The sequence below is a fragment of the Gadus macrocephalus genome, chromosome 11 (genome assembly GCF_031168955.1).
Source record: "Gadus macrocephalus chromosome 11, ASM3116895v1".
Taxonomy (NCBI): Eukaryota; Metazoa; Chordata; class Actinopteri; order Gadiformes; family Gadidae; genus Gadus; species Gadus macrocephalus.
In genome coordinates this window covers 675,532-701,514 of record NC_082392.1, presented here as the reverse complement: position 1 = coordinate 701,514, position 25,983 = coordinate 675,532, and the positions used below count along the sequence as shown (strand labels likewise).

Sequence of the window (25,983 nt, the reverse complement as noted above, 5' to 3'; positions counted from 1 at the left end):
TGTCGCTGCGTTTCCTGAAACTGCCGCATGGGGGCACTATCCTAAATGTCCCACTGCTAGTAGAGCTCCAACCCAGAGTGCTCTACTGCTAGTACTGATGGACCCTGTGTCCAGAAGACCCATCCGACAGGTAGCTCCACCTGCTCGGCGGAACAGGCACTGTTCCGCGGGAACTGACATTCTGAAGGGCTGAAGATGGACACAGTGGCTCACTTTCTAGGTGGGTTGCTTCGTGTCGATCAAAGCGATCGAGAGTGGTTCCACGGACAGAGACCTCCAGTCTGTCTGTGACCTGGGGTCTCTCCCAGGCGTCTCTCCCAGGCGTTCCCCTCTCACTGAGGTACGCCTGGAGCGGGTGATCAAAGTCAGCGAGAGATGGGCGGGACTTTCAGTTGGACGGGTTTAAAGGCTAGAGAGAGGGCGGGACTTCCGATGGAGGGTTACTTTCCCTTTTCCGTTACATGTTTTCGATATTTCTTTGCACATTTTAGGGAATACTCTATATGTGGTCTCTTTGTCGTCGTCTTTGTTATTCTTTTCATGTTCTCCATTCTCTCTCCGAGGATTGTTGACCGGCACATAGAGCACATAGGATGTGAGAGAAAGGATATTGCGTTCTGGTATTACGGGATAACGCTCTGATCCAGGGTCCTCTCCCAGCCCGTCTGTGACCTATGGAACCAGGAGGCTAATGTTGACAGCTAGCGGCTGTTGTTTAAGATACATGCTAATGTTAGCCAACTTCCCCTGCACTGTGGCTAGTTGAGGTGTAAGTTCAGCCAAGATTTGCCCGCTTAAACACTTTTCCGGATTGCAAAATGAATGCCAACTGACCACCAGCCGGCGTGCTGTCGAAGTAAGATGGAATTTGTTCTAAAGTGTTATATTATTGTCATCTGAATCGGTTGTGAGGGGAATCAGGCGTTCGGGTTTAGATGTTGATACTGCCAGAGGATCGCGGTATAACATTCAGTATAACATGATCCTGATCGGGTCCCGCCGCGGTCACTGAACCAAAGTAAAGTGACACTAAAGCCCGCAGCAGGGAGCCCTGTTACAGAGGAACCCTGTTAAGGAGGACCCCTCTGTTGTCTTTACCTTACTGTTGTACTTCCAGGAAAGTGAGCCGTCTACTCAACACTCCCCAGTGGGCAGTGAGCATGGAGCCGTGGGAGAGGACCGACACCCGGGCAGCACCCATCTCCCTCCCTAGTCCCTACGTCACCAATCCGAGGTGCCCTGACCTGATGGTCTTTGCCTTTTAATACAATAAACTGATATCCCGTCAGGCAATCTGTGCAAGTTGTTTTTCTCGTTGTGTTGTTGTAGTTTTGGACGAAAAGCATTCTCTAAATAAGATTAAATAATTTGATTTGATGTTCGAACTTTGTGTCCCTCTGAAACTCAGGACCAGTCCGTTGTTTATGAGCCCGGGACAGAAGTCTGACAGGACTGAGGGAGGGACTGAGGGGAGAGGATGGAGGCCAGGCAGGAATGGGCCCAGCAACCCTGGGGACAGACGGAACAGGAACGATGCTGACAGTCGGACTAGTGAGCGACGGACGGGCGACGCTGGGGACCGACGGACCAACGACGAACGCCCCCGGCCGCACACCGCCTCGTCTAGATGGGATCCACAAACCAAGGTTCATCATACACCCTCGTGTATATATATATATATATATATATATACTGTATGTGTATGTATGTATGCATGTATATATATATATGCATACATACATACCTACATAAATACATGCGTACATACATACACATACACACTGTACATAACATGAAGGTCAGATGTGAATGAAGGCATTTACATCGGTTTCTGTTTCCATGTCCACAGAGAACGAGGCACCCAAGTGAACCCCAGTTTAAGGACGGAAGGTTTGGCCAGAGATCCCCGGACGGATCAGCAAGAGGTGATCAATGCAAACCTCTATCATCATTAAGGACGTGGTCCCACTGGCTTCATACACGCTACATAATCAATATAAAAGAAAGAACTGCAGACTAAACTTGGATTTAGATATGGAACAGGACATGTGTCCCATGTGTAGGATAACGGTAGAGCTACTTTTCTTTCGGTGCCGGACTACCTTGATGTGGTGACTTCTTGCCACCAGCCTGTGTTTCCTTGAGGTGTGGCGTTCCACTCCTGGAGTTATTGGTTGTCGTTATTTGTTATTAGTTAGTTATTAAAGGGAATACCTTGGGTTCACCACGTCCTACGCTCTATGGACCAGGTGCCTGATCAACACACACTTTATGTATTATAGATGGTTAGATCTATGTCTTAGAGTCCTGAATAAGGGTGAATCCTTCAACTCAATGTGGAGCCAAACCACAGCCCCGATAAGAGACCTTCTCCTTGGACTGGAATGCTGGCTGTCCTCTGAGAATCTCCCCTTTGCTTCAAATGCCTTCCTTTATCTTTTTACCAGATAACTGATAAAGATAAGACCTTAAGAGATGAAGGCAGACCTCTTTGGTGCGCGACTGCGCGGTGATGTGAGCGGGTGGAGCCTGTTCTTCCTGTAGCACCACCTCTTTGGTGCGCGGTGATGTGAGCGGGTGGAGCCTGTTCTTCCTGTAGCACCACCTCTTTGGTGCGCGGTGATGTGAGCGGGTGGAGCCTGTTCTTCCTGTAGCACCACCTCTTTGGTGCGCGGTGATGTGAGCGGGTGGAGCCTGTTCTTCCTGTAGCACCACCTGCATTTCCTCCTGAAGTTAAATTGAACCATAAGAGAACTTCAATGTGCTGTGTTACCAAACGACCCCCTGCAGCGTCTCCGCTTGTGGTTCCTCCTCAGCTCCGAGGGGCCCCAGGTCCGCCCCCGGCCCTGCACGGAGCCACGGGGGCCCTCCGCGCGCCGAGCCGCCCGTCAGGGGCCCTCCCCACGGGGGCCGGCCCCACGCCAGCCGGGTCACCTTCGAGGTCAAGATGGCCGATTTCCCTGAGCTGGCCGCCGCAACGCCAGGAACCTCTGCCCCTCCCGCCCCGAGCTGGGGCCAGAAGCCCCCCTCCCAGGGGCCTCACACCCAGGGGCCTCACACCCAGGGGCCTCACACACAGGGGCCTCACACCCAGGGGCCTCACACCCAGAGGCCTCACACCCAGGGTCCCGTGTCTTCTAACAAGGTTGGGGTTGCCATTGGTTCACCTAAGCTGTACTGGTCACTGATTGGATGGAATGGGGTAATCTGTTATGAATGAGTAACTCATTTGAGTCGTTTCCTTTGTAGACGCAGTCCGTTAACGAGAGGCCAGCAGGAAGTCCAGGCCCACGCAGACACGCCCGTGATGTCAGAGCTGTGTCAGCGTCTCGCTCCCCTGGTAGGATCCTCGTACCTTGGGTCGTACCTTCCCTCAGCATTAACACAGGGGCCCAAAGACTGAGGATAGTCACTGAAACACAGGCTGATAGTCACTGAAACACAGGCTGATGGTCACTGAAACACAGGCTGATAGTCACTGAAACACAGGCTGATGGTCACTGAAACACAGGCTGATAGTCACTGAAACACAGGCTGATGGTCACTGAAACACAGGCTGATGGTCACTGAAACACAGGCTGATAGTCACTGAAACACAGGCTGATGGTCACTGAAACACAGGCTGATGGTCACTGAAACACAGGCTGATGGTCACTGAAACACAGGCTGATAGTCACTGAAACACAGGCTGATGGTCACTGAAACACAGGCTGATGGTCACTGAAACACAGGCTGATGGTCACTGAAACACAGGCTGATGGTCACTGAAACACAGGCTGATGGTCACTGAAACACAGGCTGATGGTCACTGAAACACAGGCTGATGGTCACTGAAACACAGGCTGATGGTCACTGAAACACAGGCTGGTAGTCACTGAAACACAGGCTGGTAGTCACTGAAACATCTCATCCTGAATGTTCCATTGATGAAGTAGACCCGAACTGGTTTTGGGTCAGGTTGAACGTGCTCAGCCGAAGGACTCCAGTTTAAATGAAGCTCCAGGCTTGACTCCTGTGACTGTGCTGCTGTAGACGGGGGAAGGCTCCATGCTGTGAAACCAGGCCCTGTGAAGGCCTCCCCGGGGGGCCTGGAGAGACCGGCCTCTGCCTCCACCTCCTGGGCCAACGTGGCCTCCCAGCCTCCGAGGAAACCCGCCCCGAGAGAGGACCCCTTCACTGCCGCCCAGGTACCCACCCAGAAGTAAAAAGGGCCTTTCTACTTCTGACAAATGTGCTTACGTCCGTCGCTTTGGATAAAAGCGTCTGCTAGATGCTCGAAATGTGAATGCACTTTCATACGTTTATAATCGCCGCTGTAATATTCAGTTGTAACCCCGACCAACTCCCTGGTACCAAAGTCCCCTCGCTTTGATTTAAATAAATCAAATCCTGGATCAATTCTTTGGACACAGAGCTTTTGCCACATTCCCACTTCCTGTACGGTTCCAATCCCACTTCCTGTACGGTTCCATTCCCACTTCCTGTACGGTTCCATTCCCACTTCCTGTACGGTTCCATTCCCACTTCCTGTACGGTTCCATTCCCACTTCCTGTACGGTTCCATTCCCACTTCCTGTATGGTTCCATTCCCACTTCCTGTACGGTTCCATTCCCATTTCCTGTTTGATCCATCCAGGAGGAGCAGGAGGACGGCTCGTCGGAGAGGAAGAAGAGGAAGAGGAAGAAGAAGCCCCCCCGGACCTCGGAGGAGGAGCCTGAGGAGCCGACGCCCCTCCAGGAGCCGCCCAAGTTTGAGGTCTGAGTGATCACATGTTCACCGTCAGGGGCGGGGTCAGGGGTTAGGGGGCGGGGTCAGGGGTGCGGGTGCTGACAGGTGTCTTTGTTCTGAAGGACGAGGAGGAGTTCCCAGACCTGGGCCGTCCCTCGGCTGGAGCCTCCAGACCAACGGCCAGCAACCCCACGGCCCCCCCGGGGACTCAGGTCAGAGGATACTCCCACACTATACTACTGTACTACTGTACCATAGTACTACTATACTACTGTACCACAGTACTACTGTACCATACTGTACTACTGTACCATACTATACTACTGTACCATACTATACTACTGTACCATGCTATACTACTGTACCATACTATAGAACTATACTACTGTACCATACTTTACTACTATACTACTGTACCATACTATACTACTGTACCACAGTACTACTGTACCATACTATACTACTGTACTACTGTACCATACTATACTACTGTACTACTGTACCATACTATACTACTGTACCATACTATACTACTGTACCATACTATAGTACTGTACTACTGTACCATACTATACTACTGTACCATACTATACTACTGTACCATACTATAGTACTGTACTACTGTACCATACTATACTACTGTACCATACTATAGAACTAAACTACTGTACCATACTATAGAACTATACTACTGTACCATACTATAGAACTATACTACTGTACCATACTATATAACTATACTACTGTACCATACTATACTACTGTACCATACTATAGGACTATACTACTGTACCATACTATACTACTATACTACTGTACCATACTATACTACTGTACCACAGTACTACTGTACCATACTATACTACTGTACCATAGTACTACTATACTACTGTACCACAGTACTACTGTACCATACTATACTACTGTACCATACTATACTACTGTACCATACTATACTACTATACTACTGTACCATACTATACTACTGTACCACACTATACTACTATACTACTGTACCATACTATACTACTATACTACTGTACCACACTATACTACTGTACCGTGCTATACTACTATGCCATACTATAATACTATACTACTGTACCATACTATATTACTATACCACTGTACCATACTATAATACTATACTACTGTACCATACTATAATACTATACCATACTATAATACTGTACCAGACTATAATACTGTACCATACCATAATACTGTACCATACTATAATACTATACTACTGTACCATACTATACTACTATACCATACTATAATACTGTACCAGACTATAATACTGTACCACTATACTACTGTACCATACTATAATACTATACCATACTATAGTACTATACCATACTATAATACTGTACCACTATACTACGTTACCATACTATAGTACTATACCATACTATAATACTGTACCACTATACTACTGTACCATACTATACTACTGTACCATACTATACTACTATACTACTGTACCATACTATAATACTGTACCAGACTATAATACTGTACCAGACTATAATACTGTACCACTATACTACGGTACCATACTATAGTACTATACTACTGTACCATACTATAATACTGTACCAGACTATAATACTATAATACTATACCATACTATAATACTGTACCAGACTATAATACTGTACCAGACTATAATACTATACCATACTATAATACTGTACCACTATACTACGGTACCATACTATAATACTATACCATACTATAATACTGTACCATACTATAATACTGTACCAGACTATAATACTGTACCACTATACTACTGTACCGTGCTATATTACTATACCACTGTACCATACTATAATACTATACTACTGTACCATACTATAATACTATACCAGACTATAATACTGTACCAGACTATAATACTGTACCACTATACTACTGTACCATACTATACTACTGTACCATACTATAATACTGTACCACTATACTACGGTACCATACTATAGTACTATACCATACTATAATACTGTACCACTATACTACTGTACCATACTATAATACTATACCATACTATACTACTGTACCATACTATACTACTATACTACTGTACCATACTATAATACTGTACCAGACTATAATACTGTACCACTATACTACGGTACCATACTATAGTACTATACTACTGTACCATACTATAATACTGTACCAGACTATAATACTATAATACTATACCATACTATAATACTGTACCAGACTATAATACTGTACCAGACTATAATACTATACCATACTATAATACTGTACCACTATACTACGGTACCATACTATAATACTATACCATACTATAATACTGTACCATACTATAATACTGTACCAGACTATAATACTGTACCACTATACTACTGTACCGTGCTATATTACTATACCACTGTACCATACTATAATACTATACTACTGTACCATACTATAATACTATACCATACTATAATACTGTACCATACTATAATACTATACCAGACTATAATACTGTACCACTATACTACGGTACCATACTATAGTACTATACCATACTATAATACTATACCAGACTATAATACTGTACCACTATACTACTGTACCATACTATAATACTGTACCATACTATAGTACTGTACCATACTATAATACTGTACCATACTATACTACTGTACCATACTATAATACTGTACCATACTATACTACGGTACCATACTATAGTACACCCCCTGATGTTCTCGGTGAACTTCTTCTGGTTCTCCAGAAAACTGAGAAGGCCTCTGGGAAGAAGAGCAAGGTTCCTCTGCAGCTGGACATCGGCACCATGCTGGAGGTGCTGGAGAGGAAGCAGCAATCCCAGAAGTCCAAACACGATGCCAAGCCACTCTACCTGTCAGGTAACCACACCCCAATGACCTGTCTCTGTACTGTCTAACCCCTACCTGCTCCTTAATGACCCGTCTCTGTACTGTCTAACCCCTACCTGCTCCTTAATGACCTGTCTCTGTACTGCCTAACCCCTACCTGCTCCTTAATGACCTGTCCCTGTACTGCCTAACCCCTACCTGCTCCTTAATGACCTGTCTCTGTACTGTCTAACCCCTACCTGCTCCTTAATGACCCGTCTCTGTACTGTCTAACCCCTACCTGCTCCTTAATGACCTGTCTCTGTACTGTCTAACCCCTACCTGCTCCTTAATGACCTGTCTCTGTACTGTCTAACCCCTACCTGCTCCTTAATGACCTGTCTCTGTACTGTCTAACCCCTACCTGCTCCTTAAGGACCTGTCTCTGTACTGTCTAACCCCTACCTGCTCCTTAATGACCTGTCTCTGTACTGTCTAACCCTACCCCCTCCTTAATGACCTGTCTCTGTACTGTCTAACCCCTACCTGCTCCTTAATGACCTCTCTGTACTGTCTAACCCTACCCCCTCCTTAATGACCCGTCTCTGTACTGTCTAACCCCTACCTGCCCCTTAATGACCTGTCCCTGTACTGTCTAACCCCTACCTGCTCCTTAATGACCTGTCTCTGTACTGTCTAACCCCTACCTGCTCCTTAATGACCTGTCTCTGTACTGTCTAACCCCTACCTGCTCCTCAATGACCTGTCTTACTGTCTAACCCCTACCTGCTCCTTAATGACCTGTCTCTGTACTGTCTAACCCCTACCTGCTCCTTAATGACCTGTCTCTGTACTGTCTAACCCCTACCTGCTCCTTAATGACCTGTCTCTGTACTGTCTAACCCCTACCTGCTCCTTAATGACCTGTCTCTGTACTGTCTAACCCCTGCCTGCAGTGGGAGGAGCCTGTCCCCTGAGTCTGAAGCAGCCATTGGTCCAGAAGAAGGGGGCGTGGCAGCAGGACAAGTTTGCGCACAACCCCCTCGACTCGACGAGCCCAATGGTGAAGAAGGGCAAGCAGAGGGAGGTGCCCAAGGCCAAGAAACCCACCCAGCTGAAGAGGGTGAGCCCCAGCCTCACCACTGGCTGGCTGGCTGGATGGCTGACTGGATGGGTGGATGGGTGGATGGATGGATGGATGACTGACTGACTGACTGACTGACTGACTGACTGACTGACTGACTGACTGACTGACTGACTGACTGACTGGATGGATGTTTGACTGACTGGATGGATGTTTGACTGACTGACTGACTGACTGACTGACTGACTGAGGTTAATAGTGTTCACGGTTCGCTCGTCTGTTTCTTGCTCCTCCAGGTGATCCTAAAGGAGCGAGAGGAGAGGAAGCAGAACCGGCTGCTCCAGGAGAGGGTGGTGGACCCCCACCAGGACCCCAGACCGGACCAGGACAGGGCTGTGGACCCCCACCAGGACCCCAGGCCGGACCAGGACAGGGCTGTGGACCCCCAGCAGGACCCCAGGCCGGATGAACCCTCAGCCGGAGAGCAGGCCCTGAGCGGGGACACGGGTTAGTGAGCCACTCCCCTCCCGGCTCTGGGGAACCATCAGTTCAGCGTTCCCTTCATCCTCTCCAATGAGCCCAGAAGCTCAGAGCAGAGGACCGTCGTGGCGTCTGAGGGGTTGCACGGTCTAAAGGACTTACTTAGTTACTTACTAGTAACTTAGTTACTTACTTTGTTACTTACATGTAACTTGGTTACTTATTAACTTACTTAGTTACTTACTTTGTTAAATAAGTATGTAAGTTACTTACATACTTGATTAATTAGTAAGTTGCTTAGTTACTTGGTTACTTACAAGTTACTTATGTTAGATTTCAGCTTATTTCTAAACTGTTCGGACAGACTCTGCGTTGTGTATTTTCAGTCGTAGTAGTAATTCTTGAAGTCGAAATCAAAGCAGCTTGACAGGTTGGATCAGAGGGTTGAATAGATGGTTTATTCCAGGATGTAATACAGCGAGATACAGACTTAGGTTGAATAATCTATAGTGGACCCGGTGGTCGATGACTTGTTCCTTGGCTGTCGAACCCTCTTCTCGTCGAACCAAAGGGTTGGGGCGAGTATTATACAAAAAGGGGATACATGAATAACACGTGAACAGACGCACTCTCAGGCTCAGCCTTGATAAGGCATCTGGCCCTGGCTATGTCCCGGAGGACCAGGTCGGTTCAACCTTGTTGAGACATAACAATGGCAGAATGTTGGGGATAACACCTTGTATCAATATGAGAGGCCCTGGCCTGTTCCTAGACTAGAAATGTGAACCATAGAGAGACACTAAAATACACCAACATTCTACACTTACTAGTTACTTACTTTGTTACTTACTTACTAACATAGTTACTTACTAGTTGCTTACTAGTTACTTACTTAATATTGTTATTATTTGCTTACTTAGCTCTTGTGATGCTGCTTCCTGTTTCCTGCCCTGCCAGGGGAGGAGCCAGCGGACCAGAGACACCTGGCCGACTCAGACGCTGAGGAAGAGCGAGAGGAGGAGGAGGAGCAGCAGCAGGAGGAGGAGGAGGTGGAGGAGGAGGAGCCAGAGGAGGAGGAGGAGCCAGAGGAGCCGGCCACTGTGGAGCCCCTCCCCCCCACCACCCCCCACAACCAGCCCAAAATCCACAGCAGGAAGTTCAGAGAGTAAGAACCGGATCTCCCTGGTGTGACGCTTATATCCAAAGCAACTTAGAAGAAGTACATTTATCAGAAGAAAGAGAACAATGTATCTCTGTGGGTACAGTGAGGACGTTCATAGAACCAAGTGCCAAGCACTAACCATCACTAGGTTAACCCATTCCCTGTAGACAACAGAGACAGCTAGGATAAGATGCTACACAATGCTAAGTACTATTTCTAAGTGCCAGGCCGTACAACATACAGCTAGTGCGTAAGAGAGGGGGTAAGGGGGAGGCTATGCAGAGTCTAGGTGACCTCTGAACCAGTGAGTCTTCAGTCTTTTGCGTCAGCCGGTGAGCGTCTCTGCGGTCCGGATCGGCAGGAGGATCCACCTTTGCCTGCTCTTAGCGACGGTGGTACCAGACGTTTAGCTGAAGAAGTTGAGCTTAGCCCTTGGCTGAATGTGTGTCTGTGTGTGTGTGTGACTTCGATTTGCATATGGACACCTGCTACTACGCTAAGGTACTCAAACACCAGCCACTGGTGAGTCGTATATGCCAACTGGGTTACCAATGCAAACTTATATCTTTAATCTTTGGAAGCTTAGGTCATATCCACAAAAATTTGGTTACAGTTCTGCGGTCGGTGGGATTACATGAGAAGGAAGCCAAAAGAAAAAACAAATTGCTCTGTTTCAGCCACCATAGGTAGTATGCAAATCTGTAGACAAAGATGTTTTGTTTATCCGTCAATTTTTCGGTGTGATATCTTATCAGCTTATCATGTAGGTCTTGTAAAAGCATGTAAGCTTCAAACCTGTTACAGGTTAACCCATTCCCTGTAGACAACAAGACAGCTAGGATAAGACGCTGCACAATGCTCAGTACTATTTCTAGGTGCACATTTAGCCCTTAGCTAAATGTGTGTGTGTGTGTGTGTGTGTGTGTGTGTGTGTGTGTGTGTGTGTGTGTGTGTGTGTGTGTGTGTGTGTGTGTGTGTGTGTGTGTGTGTGTGTGTGTGTGTGTGTGTGTGTGTGTGTGTGTGTGCAGCTACTGCAGCCAGGTCCTGAGTAAGGAGGTGGATGAGTGTGTGAGTGCGCTGCTACGCGAGCTGGTGCGGTTCCAGGACCGGCTCTACCAGAAGGACCCCATGAAGGCGCGCATGAAGAAGCGTCTGGTCATGGGTCTGAGGGAGGTCCTCAAGCACCTGCGGCTCGGCAAGGTCAAGTGTGTCGTCATCTCGCCCAACTGTGAGAGGAGCCAGTCCAAAGGTACGCCCCCCTGTTGTGCTCTGGTCTACCATTAACCTGGGGTGGGTTTCACCTAAAACAGGAAGTTAGCATTTTGCCGACTTATTACTAAGCCCAGTTGCAGCAGCCAAAATACGAGTGTTTCCCAAAAATCTCCAGCTAACACAGCCATACGTGGCTGAGCGCGATGATTAACTGTGTTCTTATCAGCTCATACAGAGTGAACAGATGTTTTCTGGAGGCGGAGTTGGGAGTTGCTCTGAGGCATCCAATCATTCACTGGTGGAAGCCTCACAAACTTTGATATGGAGACTACATGCTTATTATACAGTTGTGGTTAATATTCGCCAACTTGATTCTGTCTGGCCTAACTATCCTTTGTATAAACATTAGAAACAATTTTGGAAATAAAGCTTGACACGTTTTGTTTGGAAAAAACGTCACATGAATTTTTAATGACCCTGGCGATTTCATCAGCATCGGCCTATGCAACACAATATAGGGTCGACAAACGGCTGATACGTTTATGGAAGAAAGATCATTCAAACAATGAGTTTGGTGAGAAATCTGTTTGTCGCCTCTGGTGTTCCCAGTGTTTACTGGGAGAGGTTGAGTGTTTACTGGGAGAGGTTGAGTGTTTACTGGGAGAGGTTGAGTGTTTACTGGGAGAGGTTGAGTGTTTACTGGGAGAGGTTGAGTGTTTACTGGGAGAGGTTGAGTGTTTACTGGGAGAGGCCTCATTAGAACTGGTATTGGTAGCTGGTATGATTCTTAGAGGATCTGGGGCCTTCCCAGATATAATGACTCATGGACTACTGCTCAGTCAGCCCTGCTTCGGCTCGTTACCATGAACACATTTCCTGCTAAATGCGGGCGGGATGCTGATGAAGAGAGTGATTATAGTGATGTAAGTGCACTTGGCATTGATTTTAATTGATGTTAAAGAGGAGGGGGTTAAGAATGATTAGAGTGATGTAAGTGCACTTAGCATTGAGTTTAATTGCCGTGAGAGACTTCACATCCAAGGAATGGGATTTGGTATTTAAATGTAGAAAATCAAGATCATGAATACAAAAGAAAAATTTAAAGGATATAAAATATAGATATAAACAATGTATACCTACCAAATACATACCTAATATCAATTTACATTTGAGGCATTTAGCAAACGCTTTTATACAAAGATTCAGATACAACTTTATTGTCATTGTGCAGAATACAGAGACAACGAAATGTAATGGTACATCTAAACAGAAGTGCAAAAGGGCATTACGGTGCAGTTTGAAGATTCATTGTCATATCATCTAATATAAGTACAGTATGGTATAAATAATAGGGTGGGATAATGCCGGAGGTTTGTACAGTCAGATAGCTCCTCCTCTATCGCGTGGCTCCTCCTCTATCGCGTGGCTCCTCCTCTAACGCGTGGCTCCTCCTCTAACGCGTGGCTCCTCCTCTAACGCGTGGCTCCTCCTCTATCGCGTGGCTCCTCCTCTAACGCGTGGCTCCTCCTCTAACACTTGGCTCCTCCTCTAACGCTTGGCTCCTCCTCTAACCCCTTGCTCCCCCTCTAACCCGTGGCTCCTCCTCTAACAGTTGGCTCCTCCTCTAACTCGTGGCTCCTCCTCTAACCCGTGGCTCCTCCTCCCCTAACGTGTGGGTCCTCCTCCCCTAACCCCTCGCTCCTCCTCTAACCCATGGCTCCTCCTCTCCTAACCCTTGGCTCCTCCTCTAACGCGTGGCTCCTCCTCCCCTAACGGCTGGCTCCTCCCCGTCCAGGTGGTCTGGACGAGGCGCTCCACACCATCATAGAGACGTGCCGGCAGCGGGCCGTGCCCTTCGTGTTCGCCCTCTCCAGGAAGACCCTGGGCCGCTGCGTCAACAAGGCCGTGCCCGTCAGCCTGGTGGGCATCTTCAACTACGACGGGGCGCAGGTCAGACCCCCTACCGCCTCCACCCAGACCCCGCCCTACCGCCTCCACCCAGACCCCGCCCTACCGCCTCCACCCAGACCCCGCCCTACCGCCTCCACCCAGACCCCGCCCTACCGCCTCCACCCAGACCCCGCCCTACCGCCTCCACCCAGACCGCCTCCACCCAGACCGCCTCCACCCAGACCCCCACCCTACCGCCTCCACCCAGACCCCTCCCTACTGCCTCCACCCAGACCGCCTCCACCCAGACCCCCACCCTACTGCCTCCACCCAGACCCCTCTCTACTGCCTCCACCCAGACCGCCTCCACCCAGACCCCCACCCTACTGCCTCCACCCAGACCCCTCTCTACTGCCTCCACCCAGACCCCTCTCTACTGCCTCCACCCAGACCGCCTCCACCCAGACCGCCTCCACCCAGACCGCCTCCACCCAGACCGCCTCCACCCAGACCGCCTCCACCCAGACCCCCCCCCTACCGCCTCCACCCAGACCGCCTCCACCCAGACCCCTCCCTACTGCCTCCACCCAGACCCCTCCCTACTGCCTCCACCCAGACCGCCTCCACCCAGACCCCTCCCTACTGCCTCCACCCAGACCGCCTCCACCCAGACCCCTCCCTACTGCCTCCACCCAGACCGCCTCCACCCAGACCGCCTCCACCCAGACCGCCTCCACCCAGACCCCCCCCCTACCGCCTCCACCCAGACCCCTCCCTACTGCCTCCACCCAGACCGCCTCCACCCAGACCGCCTCCACCCAGACCGCCTCCACCCAGACCGCCTCCACCCAGACCGCCTCCACCCAGACCCCCCCCCTACCGCCTCCACCCAGACCCCTCCCTACTGCCTCCACCCAGACCGCCTCCACCCAGACCGCCTCCACCCAGACCCCTCCCTACTGCCTCCACCCAGACCGCCTCCACCCAGACCCCTCCCTACTGCCTCCACCCAGACTGCCTCCACCCAGACCCCTCCCTACTGCCTCCACCCAGACTCCTCCCTACTGCCTCCACCCAGACCGCCTCCACCCAGACCGCCTCCACCCAGACCGCCTCCACCCAGACCGCCTCCACCCAGACCGCCTCCACCCAATCCTTCAGGACTACTAACCCCTAGGTGATGTTCATGTGTCCACCAGGACTACTGACCCCTAGGAGGAGTGTTCATGTGTTCACCAGGACTACTGACCCCTAGGAGGAGTGTTCATGTGTTCATGTGTTCACCAGGACTACTGACCCCTAGGAGGAGTGTTCATGTGTTCACCAGGACTACTGACCCCTAGGAGGAGTGTTCATGTGTTCATGTGTTCACCAGGACTACTGACCCCTAGGAGGAGTGTTCATGTGTTCACCAGGACTACTGACCCCTAGGAGGAGTGTTCATGTGTCCACCAGGACTACTGACCCCTAGGAGGAGTGTTCATGTGTTCACCAGGACTACTGACCCCTAGGAGGAGTGTTCATGTGTTCACCAGGACTACTGACCCCTAGGAGGAGTGTTCATGTGTTCACCAGGACTACTAACCCCTAGGTGATGTTCATGTGTCCACCAGGACTACTGACCCCTAGGTGATGTTCATGTGTTCACCAGGACTACTGACCCCTAGGAGGAGTGTTCATGTGTTCACCAGGACTACTGACCCCTAGGAGGAGTGTTCATGTGTCCACCAGGACTACTGACCCCTAGGAGGAGTGTTCATGTGTTCACCAGGACTACTGACCCCTAGGAGGAGTGTTCATGTGTTCACCAGGACTACTGACCCCTAGGAGGAGTGTTCATGTGTTCACCAGGACTACTGACCCCTAGGAGGAGTGTTCATGTGTTCACCAGGACTACTGACCCCTAGGAGGAGTGTTCATGTGTTCATGTGTTCACCAGGACTACTGACCCCTAGGAGGAGTGTTCATGTGTTCACCAGGACTACTGACCCCTAGGAGGAGTGTTCATGTGTTCATGTGTTCACCAGGACTACTGACCCCTAGGAGGAGTGTTCATGTGTTCACCAGGACTACTGACCCCTAGGAGGAGTGTTCATGTGTTCACCAGGACTACTGACCCCTAGGAGGAGTGTTCATGTGTTCATGTGTTCATGTGTCCACCAGGACTTCTACCATAAGATGATCGAGCTGTCCTCGGAGGCCAGGAAGGCGTACGAGGAGGTGCTGGAGCGCGTGGAGCTGGGGGGGCCACCGGAGGAGGAGGGGGTGGAGGAGGACCCAGGACAGCAGCGCCTCCGCCCTGGTGCCCCCCCTCCCCCCCCGGCCCGGGTGGAGGAGAAGGAGGAGAAGGAGGAGCCAGAGTACAGTAAGCCAACTTCAACCCCCCCAGACCCCCCAGACCCCTTCCCGCCGTGCACCAGTCCCAGACCCCTGCTCCTCGTCTGTCCCCGGTCATGTGACCTCGGCTCCCCGGTCATGTGACCTCGGCTGTTATCTGCCGCTGGGAGCCGGGCTCACTAATCTGTGTTTCCTCTAAAGAACAACAACAGCACATCCTGACCGGGGGGGGAGGGGGTCCACCCCATCGGTCCTGGACAAGGACGTCATTCATCATGTTCTCACTGATCTCTGTCTCTGTCTCTCTGTCTCTCTGTCTCTCTCTCTCTCTCTCTCTCTGTCTCTGTCTCTCTCTCTCTCTCTCTCTCTCTCTCTCTCTCTCTCCTCTCTCTCTCTCTCTCTCTCTCTCTCTCTCTGTCTCTGTCTCTGTCTCTGTCTCTGTCTCTCTGTCTCTCTGTCTCTCTGTCTCTCTGTCTCTCTGTCTCTCTGTCTCTCTGTCTCTCTCTCTCTCTCTCTCTCTCTCTCTCCTCTCTGTCTCTGTCTCTGTCTCTGTCTCTCTGTCTCCCTCTCTCTCTCTGTCTCTGTCTCTGTCTCTGTCTCTGTCTCTCTCTCTCTCTCTCTCTCTCTCTCTCTCTGTCTCTCTCTCTCTCTCTCTCTCTCTCTCTCTCTCTCTCTGTCTCTCTCTCTCTGTCTCTCTGTCTCTCTGTCTCTCTGTCTCTCTGTCTCTCTCTCTCTCTCTCTCTCTCTCTCTCTCTCTCTCTCTCTCAGTTAAGCTGTGGAGGAAGATGCTGGAGAACGACTGCAGTCACCCGTTCCTGAACTTTGAGGAGCAGCTGGGCTCACTGCGTCTGGACGGAGAAGAACCGCGGGAGCGAGCTGAGCAGAGCTGACCCTGAGCCACACCCCCCCCCCCCCGCCCCCCGCCCCCCTCCCCTTCCCCGTGCCTGGTGGTATAGAGACCACGGCGTCCTGATGGCGTCCTGATGGCGTCCTTCTGGGCGTGGCCGAGGAGCCCCCCAGCCCCTGAGCGCCGCCCCCCTCTGAGAGACGCTGCTGTTGAGGGTCTCAGCGTCAGACGATGAAACGTGAATCAAACATGACCTGTTTAATCAGATGATGATATATTTTATATATATATAAATATATATACACAGCGGGATCGTAATAACACAGTTTAATCCTGTCAGCACCAAACCGACGACGTTTTGTAGTTGGACGTCAGCTGGGACCAAACGGTGACAAAGCTCTGGAGTTAATCTCTCTGGGTCCCGCGTGGACCCAACGCCGCGACCCAACGCCGCGACCCAACGCCGCCACGGAACGCCTCGCCAATCATGGGACTGCGCCGTTACCGAGAAAATGTGATTTATCAGAGAACGAGTGATAATGGTGGCCTTCAACACACACACTCAAACACACACACATACACACACACACTGACACAGTCAGAGCTCTACATTCTGATCTCTAGGGAGAAATGATAACTTTCTGGTAGACCGTGGTCTCTTTTCTTTCTGTCGTTCTTATCCAATCACGTTCCACGGTGCTTCTGTTGTCTGGATACGGCTGAATGCTCAACCAATCAGCAGCCATTAAGTTTAGCACTGCAAATAGCTTTCCAATTGCTCCAAACGACCACCTTGACGACCTAACCACTGAGCTTTCACCTTATGATTGGATGATGATTTTTAGAGACTGTTTTTTTCCTGGTTGATTTACTTTGTGATTTTGTTTTCTGCAACTCTGAATATGTGCATTAAAGGTGTAATGTGCAGGGTTTGGACTTGTGTATCTTTATATAAAAGTATATTTTCATGGGTTCATTAAGTATAGATATGATAAAATTGTATATATAAATACAATTAATTAGTAAAAGCCCAATTATAAATAGTCCTGTGGCAAAGCATGTTCGGTTTGACTCCACTGAACACTGAACTTTAATTTGTGCTTCTTAGGTGCTGGTGAGGCGGATTCGTTCCCTGATTTTACGTAATCACAGAGGCAGAATGAAAAGGGCTTACATATTTAATATTTAACATGAATATCACAGAGAGTAGGAGCGGCTTCTGGCTCTGATGTACCGGCGGGCGGTATCACATCCTAGACACGACAGCAGGATCCGTTCCCTAGACCGGAGCGGGGAGACCTCCTGAGGCGGGGAGACCTCCTGAGGCTCGACCTGCGAGTAGCGAGCAACTGCTACAGAGTCCGCAGCGTTTCTCCAGCCGTCCCTCGTTCCCCAGGGTCACCTCTGATTGGCTGACACGAGCACACAGGATACAGGCAGTAATAAATAAAGGCTGAACCACAGAGAGCGGTGGTACTGGATCAGGGCCGCGAAGGGTCGACGTATCCGCCCTCCAGGGACCCCCAGGCGGCCCTCTGCTTGGGGTCCCGGGGGGGCTGGGGGGAGGGGTCCCGGGGTGGCTGGTGCTCCAGGACCACCACGTTGTCCCGGACCCGGCTCACCCTGCTGTACTCCTCCTCCTCGGCCGCCCCGCCCCTCCCCGCGGTGCTCCTCGGCCCCGGGGGGGCGGGCCCCGCCGGCCCCCCGGGGCCGAGGTCCTCAACGAGGTCCTCAACGGAGCCGGCCCCGATATTCCAACCCCCCGGGAGGGCGGAGTCCCCGAGGCCCGGAGAGGCTCCGCCCTCCACCGCCAGGGGCCCATGAGCGAGGCCGGGGGCGGAGCCTCCCTCGGGGGCGGGGCCTCCCTCCCAGCCGAGGCGGGGCAGCCGGTAGAACCCCGGGAGGATCCGGCTCCTGACGGGGGACTTGTGCCCGTTGGGGGCCCGGCCCTCCCGCCCGTCACACACCACCAGGTGCTCCTCGGGGGGGTCCCTGAGGGCCTGCGTCGGGGGGAACCCCTGGGGGACCAGGCCGTACAGGAAGTCCCCAGAACACCGGCCCTGGGGGAGGAGAGACCGGACTGTCCGTGTGGTTGTGGTTGTTGTTGTTGCAGTCGGCTCAGGCAGGAAGTGGCTTTGACCTTACCTGGAGCGGCTGGGAGACGAACCCTTGGATCTTGGGTCCAGGAATCGGAGGCAGGAGCCACCCCTTCAACCTAAAGGTCAGAGGTCAGATGTCATATTATTCCACCAGGTGTGAGTGTGATTAGCCGTTACAAGCCGTTTTGAAACGGCTTGTAACGGCTAATCACACTCACACCTGGTGGTATAATATGTCCCCTTTAACTAAGTCAGATGGGTCGGTTCAGTAGGACAGTGGACCCTGCCTTCATGCAAACACGCCCATCTGGTGAGTGTCTGTTTCCTGACCTACACATGAGCTCCTACGTCAGGGAAGGTTTGCTTTTCTTCTGTAACTAATGGCAACAGAAAGGCTGACAGCGTGTAGTAAAGTGTACACCTACGTCTTCCTCTTCATGACAGCGTGTAGTAAAGTGTACACCTACGTCTTCCTCTTCATGACAGCGTGTAGTAAAGTGTACACCTACGTCTTCCTCTTCATGACAGCGTGTAGTACAGTGTACACCTACGTCTTCCTCTTCATGACAGCGTGTAGTACAGTGTACACCTACGTCTTCCTCTTCATGACAGCGTGTAGTACAGTGTACACCTACGTCTTCCTCTTCATGACAGCGTGTAGTACAGTGTACACCTACGTCTTCCTCTTCATGATGAGCAGGCACAACACGGCGGTGATTAGGACCACCGACACCACGCTGACCACACTCCACAGCAGGCGCTGCTTCAGGGCATCTTCAACACAGGAAGGGACGCGTTATCTGGTGAGCGTTAACCTGGCGGGTCAGTTATCTGGTGAGCGTTAACCTGGCGGGTCAGTTATCTGGTGAGCGTTAACCTGGCGGGTCAGTCATCTGGTGAGCGTTAACCTGGCGGGTCAGTTATCTGGTGAGCGTTAACCTGGGCGGGTCAGTTATCTGGTGAGCGTTAACCTGGGCGGGTCAGTTATCTGGTGAGCGTTAACCTGGCGGTTCAGTTATCTGGTGAGCGTTAACCTCAGGGTCAGTCATCTGGTGAGCGTTAACCTGGCGGGTCAGTTATCTGGTGAGCGTTAACCTGGGCGGGTCAGTTATCTGGTGAGCGTTAACCTCAGGGTTAGGGCTTGGCGCTAGACTCACAGTGGGGCAGGCTGAGGGAGGAGGCGGGGCTAGACTCACAGTGGGGCAGGCTGAGGGAGGAGGCGGGGCTAGACTCACAGTGGGGCAGGCTGAGGGAGGAGGCGGGGCTAGACTCACAGTGGGGCAGGCTGAGGGAGGAGGCGGGGCTAGACTCACAGTGGGGCAGGCTGAGGGAGGAGGCGGGGCTAGACTCACAGTGGGGCAGGCTGAGGGAGGAGGCGGGGCTAGACTCACAGTGGGGCAGGATGAGGGAGGAGGCGGGGCTAGACTCACAGTGGGGAAGGCTGAGGGAGGAGGCTGGGGCTAGACTCACAGTGGGGCAGGCTGAGGGAGGAGGCGGGGCTAGACTCACAGTGGGGCAGGATGAGGGAGGAGGCGGGGCTCCAGATGCTCCAGTGGCCGTGGTCCAATCGGCAGCGGACCTGCACCTCGTAGCGCTCCCCGGAGTGCAGGCTGTGGATGTTGAAGTGGCTCTGCTTCCCCGCCACGTACTCCTGCAGAACACACGGAACAGAACGCTGCGTCGCTGCTCTGGTTCAATCATTTGGAAAATCAGTTCTCGCAGATGACCGAAACGTCTCACCTCCAGGATACCTCTGGAGGTCCCGGTTAACAAACAGTCTGTCTGTCTGTCCGTCCATTTGTCTGTCTGTCTGTCTGTCCGTCCATTTGTCCGTCCGTCCGTCCGTCCGTCCGTCCGTCCGTCCGTCCGTCCGTCCGTCCGTCCGTCCGTCCGTCCGTCTGTCCGTCTGTCTGTCTGTCTGTCTGTCCGTCTCTCTGTCTGTCAGTGTGTCTCTCTGTCTCTGTCCGTCTGTCTGTCTGTCTCTGTCTCTCTGTCTGTCTGTCTGTCCGTCTCTCTGTCTGTCTCTCTGTCTGTCTGTCTGTCTGTCCGTCTGTCTGTCTCTGTCTCTGTCCGTCTCTCTGTCAGTCTGTCCGTCTGTCTGTCCGTACCTCCCAGTCCATCTGTCCGGCCGCCTTCACCCTGAGTTGGTAGTTGACGGTGACCCATCCGGAACTAACATCGGTCTCGGCAGGGGGGCGCCACTCCACGTGGAGGTAGGGGGTCCCCTCCAGCACCTCCAGCACCAGGCTCACGTTCTCAGGGGGGCCGGGCTGCACTGGGGGGGGAGAGGGTTAACTTACTACAGGTTAACTAACTACAGGGCGGGTTAACTAACTACAGGTTAGGTTAACTAACTACAGGATAACTAACTACAGGGTGGGTTAACTAACTACAGGTTAGGTTAACTAACTACAGGTCAGGTTAACTAACTACTGGGTGGGTTAACTAACTACAGGGTGGGTTACTAACTACAGGTTAGGTTAACTAACTACAGGATAACTAACTACAGGGTGGGTTAACTAACTACAGGTTAGGTTAACTAACTACTGGGCGGGTTAACTAACTACTGGGTGGGTTAACTAACTACAGGGTGGGTTAACTAACTACAGGTTAGGTTAACTAACTACAGGGTGGGTTAACTAACTGCAGGTTAGGTTAACTAACTACAGGTCAGGTTAACTAACTACTGGGCGGGTTAACTAACTACAGGGCGGGTTAACTAACTAAAGGGCGGGTTAACTAACTACAGGTTAGGTTAACTAACTATAGGTCGGGTTAACTAACTACTGGGCGGGTTAACTAACTACAGGGTGGGTTAACTAACTACACGTTAGGTTAACTAACTACAGGTCAGGTTAACTAACTACAGGGCGGGTTAACTAACTACAGGGTGGGTTAACTAACTGCAGGTTAGGTTAACTAACTACAGGTCAGGTTAACTAACTACTGGGCGGGTTAACTAACTACAGGTTAGGTTAACTAACTACAGGTCAGGTTAACTAACTACAGGGCGGGTTAACTAACTACAGGTTAGGTTAACTAACTATAGGTTGGGTTAACTAACTACTGGGCGGGTTAACTAACTACAGGGTGGGTTAACTAACTACAGGTTAGGTTAACTAACTACAGGTCAGGTTAACTAACTACAGGGCGGGTTAACTAACTACAGGGTGGGTTAACTAACTGCAGGTTAGGTTAACTAACTACAGGTCAGGTTAACTAACTACAGGGCGGGTTAACTAACTACAGGGCGGTTTAACTAACTACAGGTTAGGTTAACTAACTACAGTGCGGGTTAACTAACTATAGGTTAACTAACTACGGGTCAGGTTAACTAACTACAGGTCAGGTTAATTGAATACAGGGCGGTTTAACTAACTACAGGTCAGGTTAACTAACTACGCAGGGTGGGTTAACTAACTACAGGGCGAGTTACCCAACTAAAGGTCAGGTTAACTAACTACAGGTCGGGTTAACTGACTACAGGGCAGGTTAACTAACTACGCTGCACTGAGGAGAGGAGGACTACAGGGCGGGTTAACTACTTACAGGTCAAGTTAACTAACTACAGGTCGGGTTAACTGACTACAGGGCAGGTTAACTAACTACAAAGGGAGGGTTAACCAACAACAGGGCGGGTTAACTAACTACAGGGCGGGTTAACTAACTACAGGACGAGTTAACTAACTACAGGGCGGGTTAACTAAGTACCGGGCGAGTTAACTAACTACAGGGCGGGTTAACTAACTACAGGGCGAGTTAACTTACTACAGGGCGGGTTTACTAACTACAGGGCGGGTTAACTTACTACAGGGCGGGTTAACTAACTAGAGGGCGGGTGAACTAACTACGCTGCACTGTGGGGAGAAGGAGCGGAGGGCAGCAGCTCACCGATGTTCACCACGTCCACCTCCAGGGTGTCTGAGCTGGTGTCCCCCAGGGCGTTGGAGGCCAGCACCCTCACCCAGTAGCTCACCCACACCGACGTGTGGTTCCGGTCGAAGAAACACGAGTGCTCCCCGGCCGACCGGTAGTCCGGACATTCAAAGGTCCCCTCCGAGCTGCCCCCCGGCACCAACAAGACAACACGACAACAAACAACATCCAGACACAACAAGACAACAAGACACCAAAACAACAAGACAGCACAACAACAAGACAGCACAACAACAAACAACATCCAGACACAACAAACAACAAGACAGCACAACAACAAGACAGCACAACAACAAACAACATCCATACACAACAAGACACAAATGTAATATATACATACTGTAAAATATCATTTATACTGTACAATATAATGTATACATACTGTACAATATAATGCATACATACTGTACAGCATAATATATACATACTGTGTATATCAATCTCCCCTATGTGTAATAATGTGAACTCAACCGTTGAGTCTGTTTACTTATTGATTGTAAATTTACTTTGGATCAAATCTTGCTTTTGACGGTATCAGCGCCGACAGAGACGGCACTGACGACGCAGACTGAATGCTAGACTGTGGATGAGACTCGGATAGCTCTTTTCTACACATCCTTTATAGGGCCCGCTCTCTACACATCCTTTATAGGGCCCGTTCTCTACACATCCTTTATAGGGCCCGCTCTCTACACATCCTTTATAGGGCCCGCTCTCTACACATCCTTTATAGGGCCCGTTCTCTACACATCCTTTATATGGCCCGTTCTATACACATCCTTTATAGGGCCCGCTCTCTACACATCCTTTATAGGGCCCGCTCTCTACACATCCTTTATAGGGCCCGCTCTCTACACATCCTTTATAGGGCCCGCTCTCTACACATTCTTTATAGGGCCCGTTCTCTACACATTCTTTATAGGGCCCGTTCTCTACACATCCTTTATAGGGCCCGCTCTCTACACATCCTTTATAGGGCCCGCTCTCTACACATTCTTTATAGGGCCCGTTCTCTACACATCCTTTATAGGGCCCGTTCTCTACACATTCTTTATAGGGCCCGCTCTCTACACATTCTTTATAGGGCCCGTTCTCTACACATCCTTTATAGGGCCCGTTCTCTACACATTCTTTATAGGGTCCGCTCTCTACACATCCTTTATAGGGCCCGCTCTCTACACATTATTTATAGGGCCCGCTCTCTACACATCCTTTATAGGGCCCGTTCTCTACACATCCTTTATAGGGCCCGTTCTCTACACATCCTTTATAGGGCCTGTTCTCTACACATCCATTATAGGGCCCGTTCTCTACACATCCTTTATAGGGCCTGTTCTCTACACATCCTTTATAGGGCCTGTTCTCTACACATCCTTTATAGGGCCTGTTCTCTACACATCCTTCATGGAGAACAAGCTGTTCCATATTCTAAAGTTAGCTAGCTAAATAATTGGCCTGCAGTCGCGGCAGATATCTGATCTATGACGGACAGGTTTGCCAGAGGCTCTGAGCCGCCACTCACAGGCTTCCCGCCTCCATGGGGGAGACAGGCTCCTCCCCTCCATGGGGGAGACAGGCTCCCCCAGGGCAGAACGCAACAGCCTTACATTTTTGATCTGCGTGCTCGACATGATCGACTGACCAGCTCAGCAGCCTGTCATTATGGCTACTCTTCCTATAAACATTTATTATGTTGTTGTTTACTGTAACTGTTGTGGATAATCTCCAAGGACAATAAAGAGCTGAGTTGAACTGAACACCCAGAGCTGCTCACATGACAGGCTGTGAAGGACTCCCAATGTGTGGACGCTCTTTGGAGGCTCTAGAACCCCCCACAGAGTGTTCATTTGTCTGCTGTTGATGGTGTTACATCAGTATGCATGCTGATGGTGTTATTGCTGCATTAGCACCACCCGACTGACTTCTCTTTGGTGTAGAAGAGGCGGTGTGTGGTGGGCAGGCCTCCGTCAGTCCCAGGCCTCCACCTGCAGCTGAACGTCTCTTTCTCTGGAGACCGGCAGCTCTCCACAACCGGTTTACCCGGAAGAGTCGCACCTGACAACAGGTATCACACACACACACACACACGTACATGCATGAGTACACACACACACACACACACACACACACAGGTATGTGCACATGCTCGCACACTCACGCATGCGCAGAAACACGCAGCACACGCAAACACAGAGACACGGATTAGCTCTGCCCCTGAGTCACCTGGTTCAGACACCAGACTGAGTCTTCATTCTGCATGAGGACACCAGACTGAGTCTTCATTCTGCATGAGGACACCAGACTGAGTCTTCATTCAGGATGAAGACACCAGACTGAGCCTTCATTCTGCATGAGGACACCAGACTGTCGTCATGCAGCAGGGGAACTCAGGTGAATCCTAAGGACACCATCATCAATCAAAGGTTTGAACTCACCCTCACATTTCACGAGTCCGAAGACAAGAGACAGAGCGAAGACGATATCAACCCTCATCCTGCTCTGCCCTGTGTGTGTGTGTGTGTGTGTGTGTGTGTGTGTGTGTGTGTGTGTGTGTGTGTGTGTGTGTGTGTGTGTGTGTGTGTGTGTGTGTGTGTGTGTGTGTGTGTGTGTGTGGAGGAAGTGACAGCAGCAGGTTAGTAGAGTTGTGAGCCCGCAGCTCCTCTGTTGGCACCTGATACAGCCTGTGTGTCTGGAGGCAGAACAGACAGCACACTGGTTAATATCAATAGGATGGCCCTTTATAATATCTAATATCTAGACGTCTGTGTATTATCTACATTCTTCATCATAAAATCATATAAACGACCTAGAGTAAGTTTACCAGATTTTCCAACAATAATAACCTAGGAAAAACACTTGAGGCCATGAGTGAATATGGCCCCATTACCCTTCAATGTGATGTCACTGCGGCAGCAATAAAGATACATACAAAAGACTCAAACAAGAGCTCCGAAGGACCAAATTAATCCCAAACATAATGAAACACTATTCCCTCTCGTTTGGGATAGGTATGTGTTTCTTTCTTTCTGAAGCGTTGGTCTGTCACACGCTGTCTTGTGTCATAAAGGTTCTAAACTGTTTCAATAAAGGTACATCATGACTTCGGTATAATTAGAGAGGAATCATTTTCATTAAAGAATAGAATCAGGAGATCCCTTACCTTAGTGGTATCTTGGTAATTGCGTTAGGCCATCATATGGCTCTCTCCAAAGAACGTCTTTAGAAAACAAACTTCCATCAGGCAAATCAAATATGCATGAGAGAGACAGGACGAGAGGAGAAGGGCTTCAGCTCTGCCCGTCTGAGCGCTGGGAGCCGTAGGAGCTGTGGGAACCGTGTGTGTGGGAGAATGATGTGCGGG

The 25,983-nt window shown here is 50.3% G+C and overlaps 2 protein-coding genes and 1 long non-coding RNA gene across 8 annotated transcripts; 2 read left to right on the top strand and 1 right to left on the bottom strand.

Annotated features, from left to right (window-relative positions):
• The first annotated feature begins 79 nt into the window (after positions 1–79).
• On the top strand, positions 80–17,517 carry LOC132468005 (selenocysteine insertion sequence-binding protein 2-like). 3 transcript variants are annotated; one of them, XM_060065632.1, is made up of 17 exons: positions 80–220; positions 1,118–1,234; positions 1,409–1,646; positions 1,850–1,925; positions 2,817–3,145; positions 3,250–3,340; positions 4,033–4,199; positions 4,637–4,756; positions 4,852–4,941; positions 7,494–7,626; positions 8,532–8,698; positions 8,956–9,166; positions 10,097–10,304; positions 11,330–11,550; positions 13,309–13,463; positions 15,567–15,768; positions 16,509–17,517. In XM_060065632.1, the coding sequence occupies exons 2-17, from the start codon at positions 1,161–1,163 to the stop codon at positions 16,628–16,630; spliced, it is 2,604 nt and encodes an 867-aa protein (XP_059921615.1). In that variant the 5' UTR covers positions 80–220; positions 1,118–1,160; the 3' UTR covers positions 16,631–17,517. The 3 variants fall into 3 exon arrangements, with proteins under 3 accessions (XP_059921615.1, XP_059921614.1, XP_059921616.1); XM_060065631.1 differs by lacking the exon at positions 80–220 and adding an exon at positions 474–856; XM_060065633.1 differs by lacking the exon at positions 80–220 and adding an exon at positions 475–856 and having other exon boundaries at positions 4,033–4,187.
• Positions 10,312–11,318, top strand: LOC132468065 (uncharacterized). Its single transcript, XR_009528151.1, has 2 exons — positions 10,312–10,449; positions 11,106–11,318. It is a non-coding gene; the product is annotated as an uncharacterized LOC132468065 (long non-coding RNA).
• Positions 17,518–17,747: 230 nt separating the features above from the next.
• prlrb (prolactin receptor b) lies at positions 17,748–25,964 on the bottom strand. Of its 4 annotated transcripts, none has more exons than XM_060065664.1 (9): positions 25,783–25,964; positions 25,064–25,126; positions 24,545–24,677; positions 22,578–22,747; positions 20,795–20,961; positions 20,196–20,361; positions 19,364–19,460; positions 18,733–18,802; positions 17,748–18,647 (listed from the first exon to the last, which is right to left on the bottom strand). In XM_060065664.1, exons 2-9 carry the CDS (start codon positions 25,113–25,115, stop codon positions 18,069–18,071), a joined length of 1,434 nt encoding a protein of 477 aa, XP_059921647.1. In that variant the 5' UTR covers positions 25,116–25,126; positions 25,783–25,964; the 3' UTR covers positions 17,748–18,068. The 4 variants fall into 4 exon arrangements, with proteins under 4 accessions (XP_059921647.1, XP_059921646.1, XP_059921649.1 ...); XM_060065663.1 differs by having other exon boundaries at positions 25,058–25,126; positions 25,783–25,962; XM_060065666.1 differs by having other exon boundaries at positions 20,196–20,337; positions 20,825–20,961; positions 25,058–25,126; positions 25,783–25,962.
• Positions 25,965–25,983: the final 19 nt, after the last annotated feature.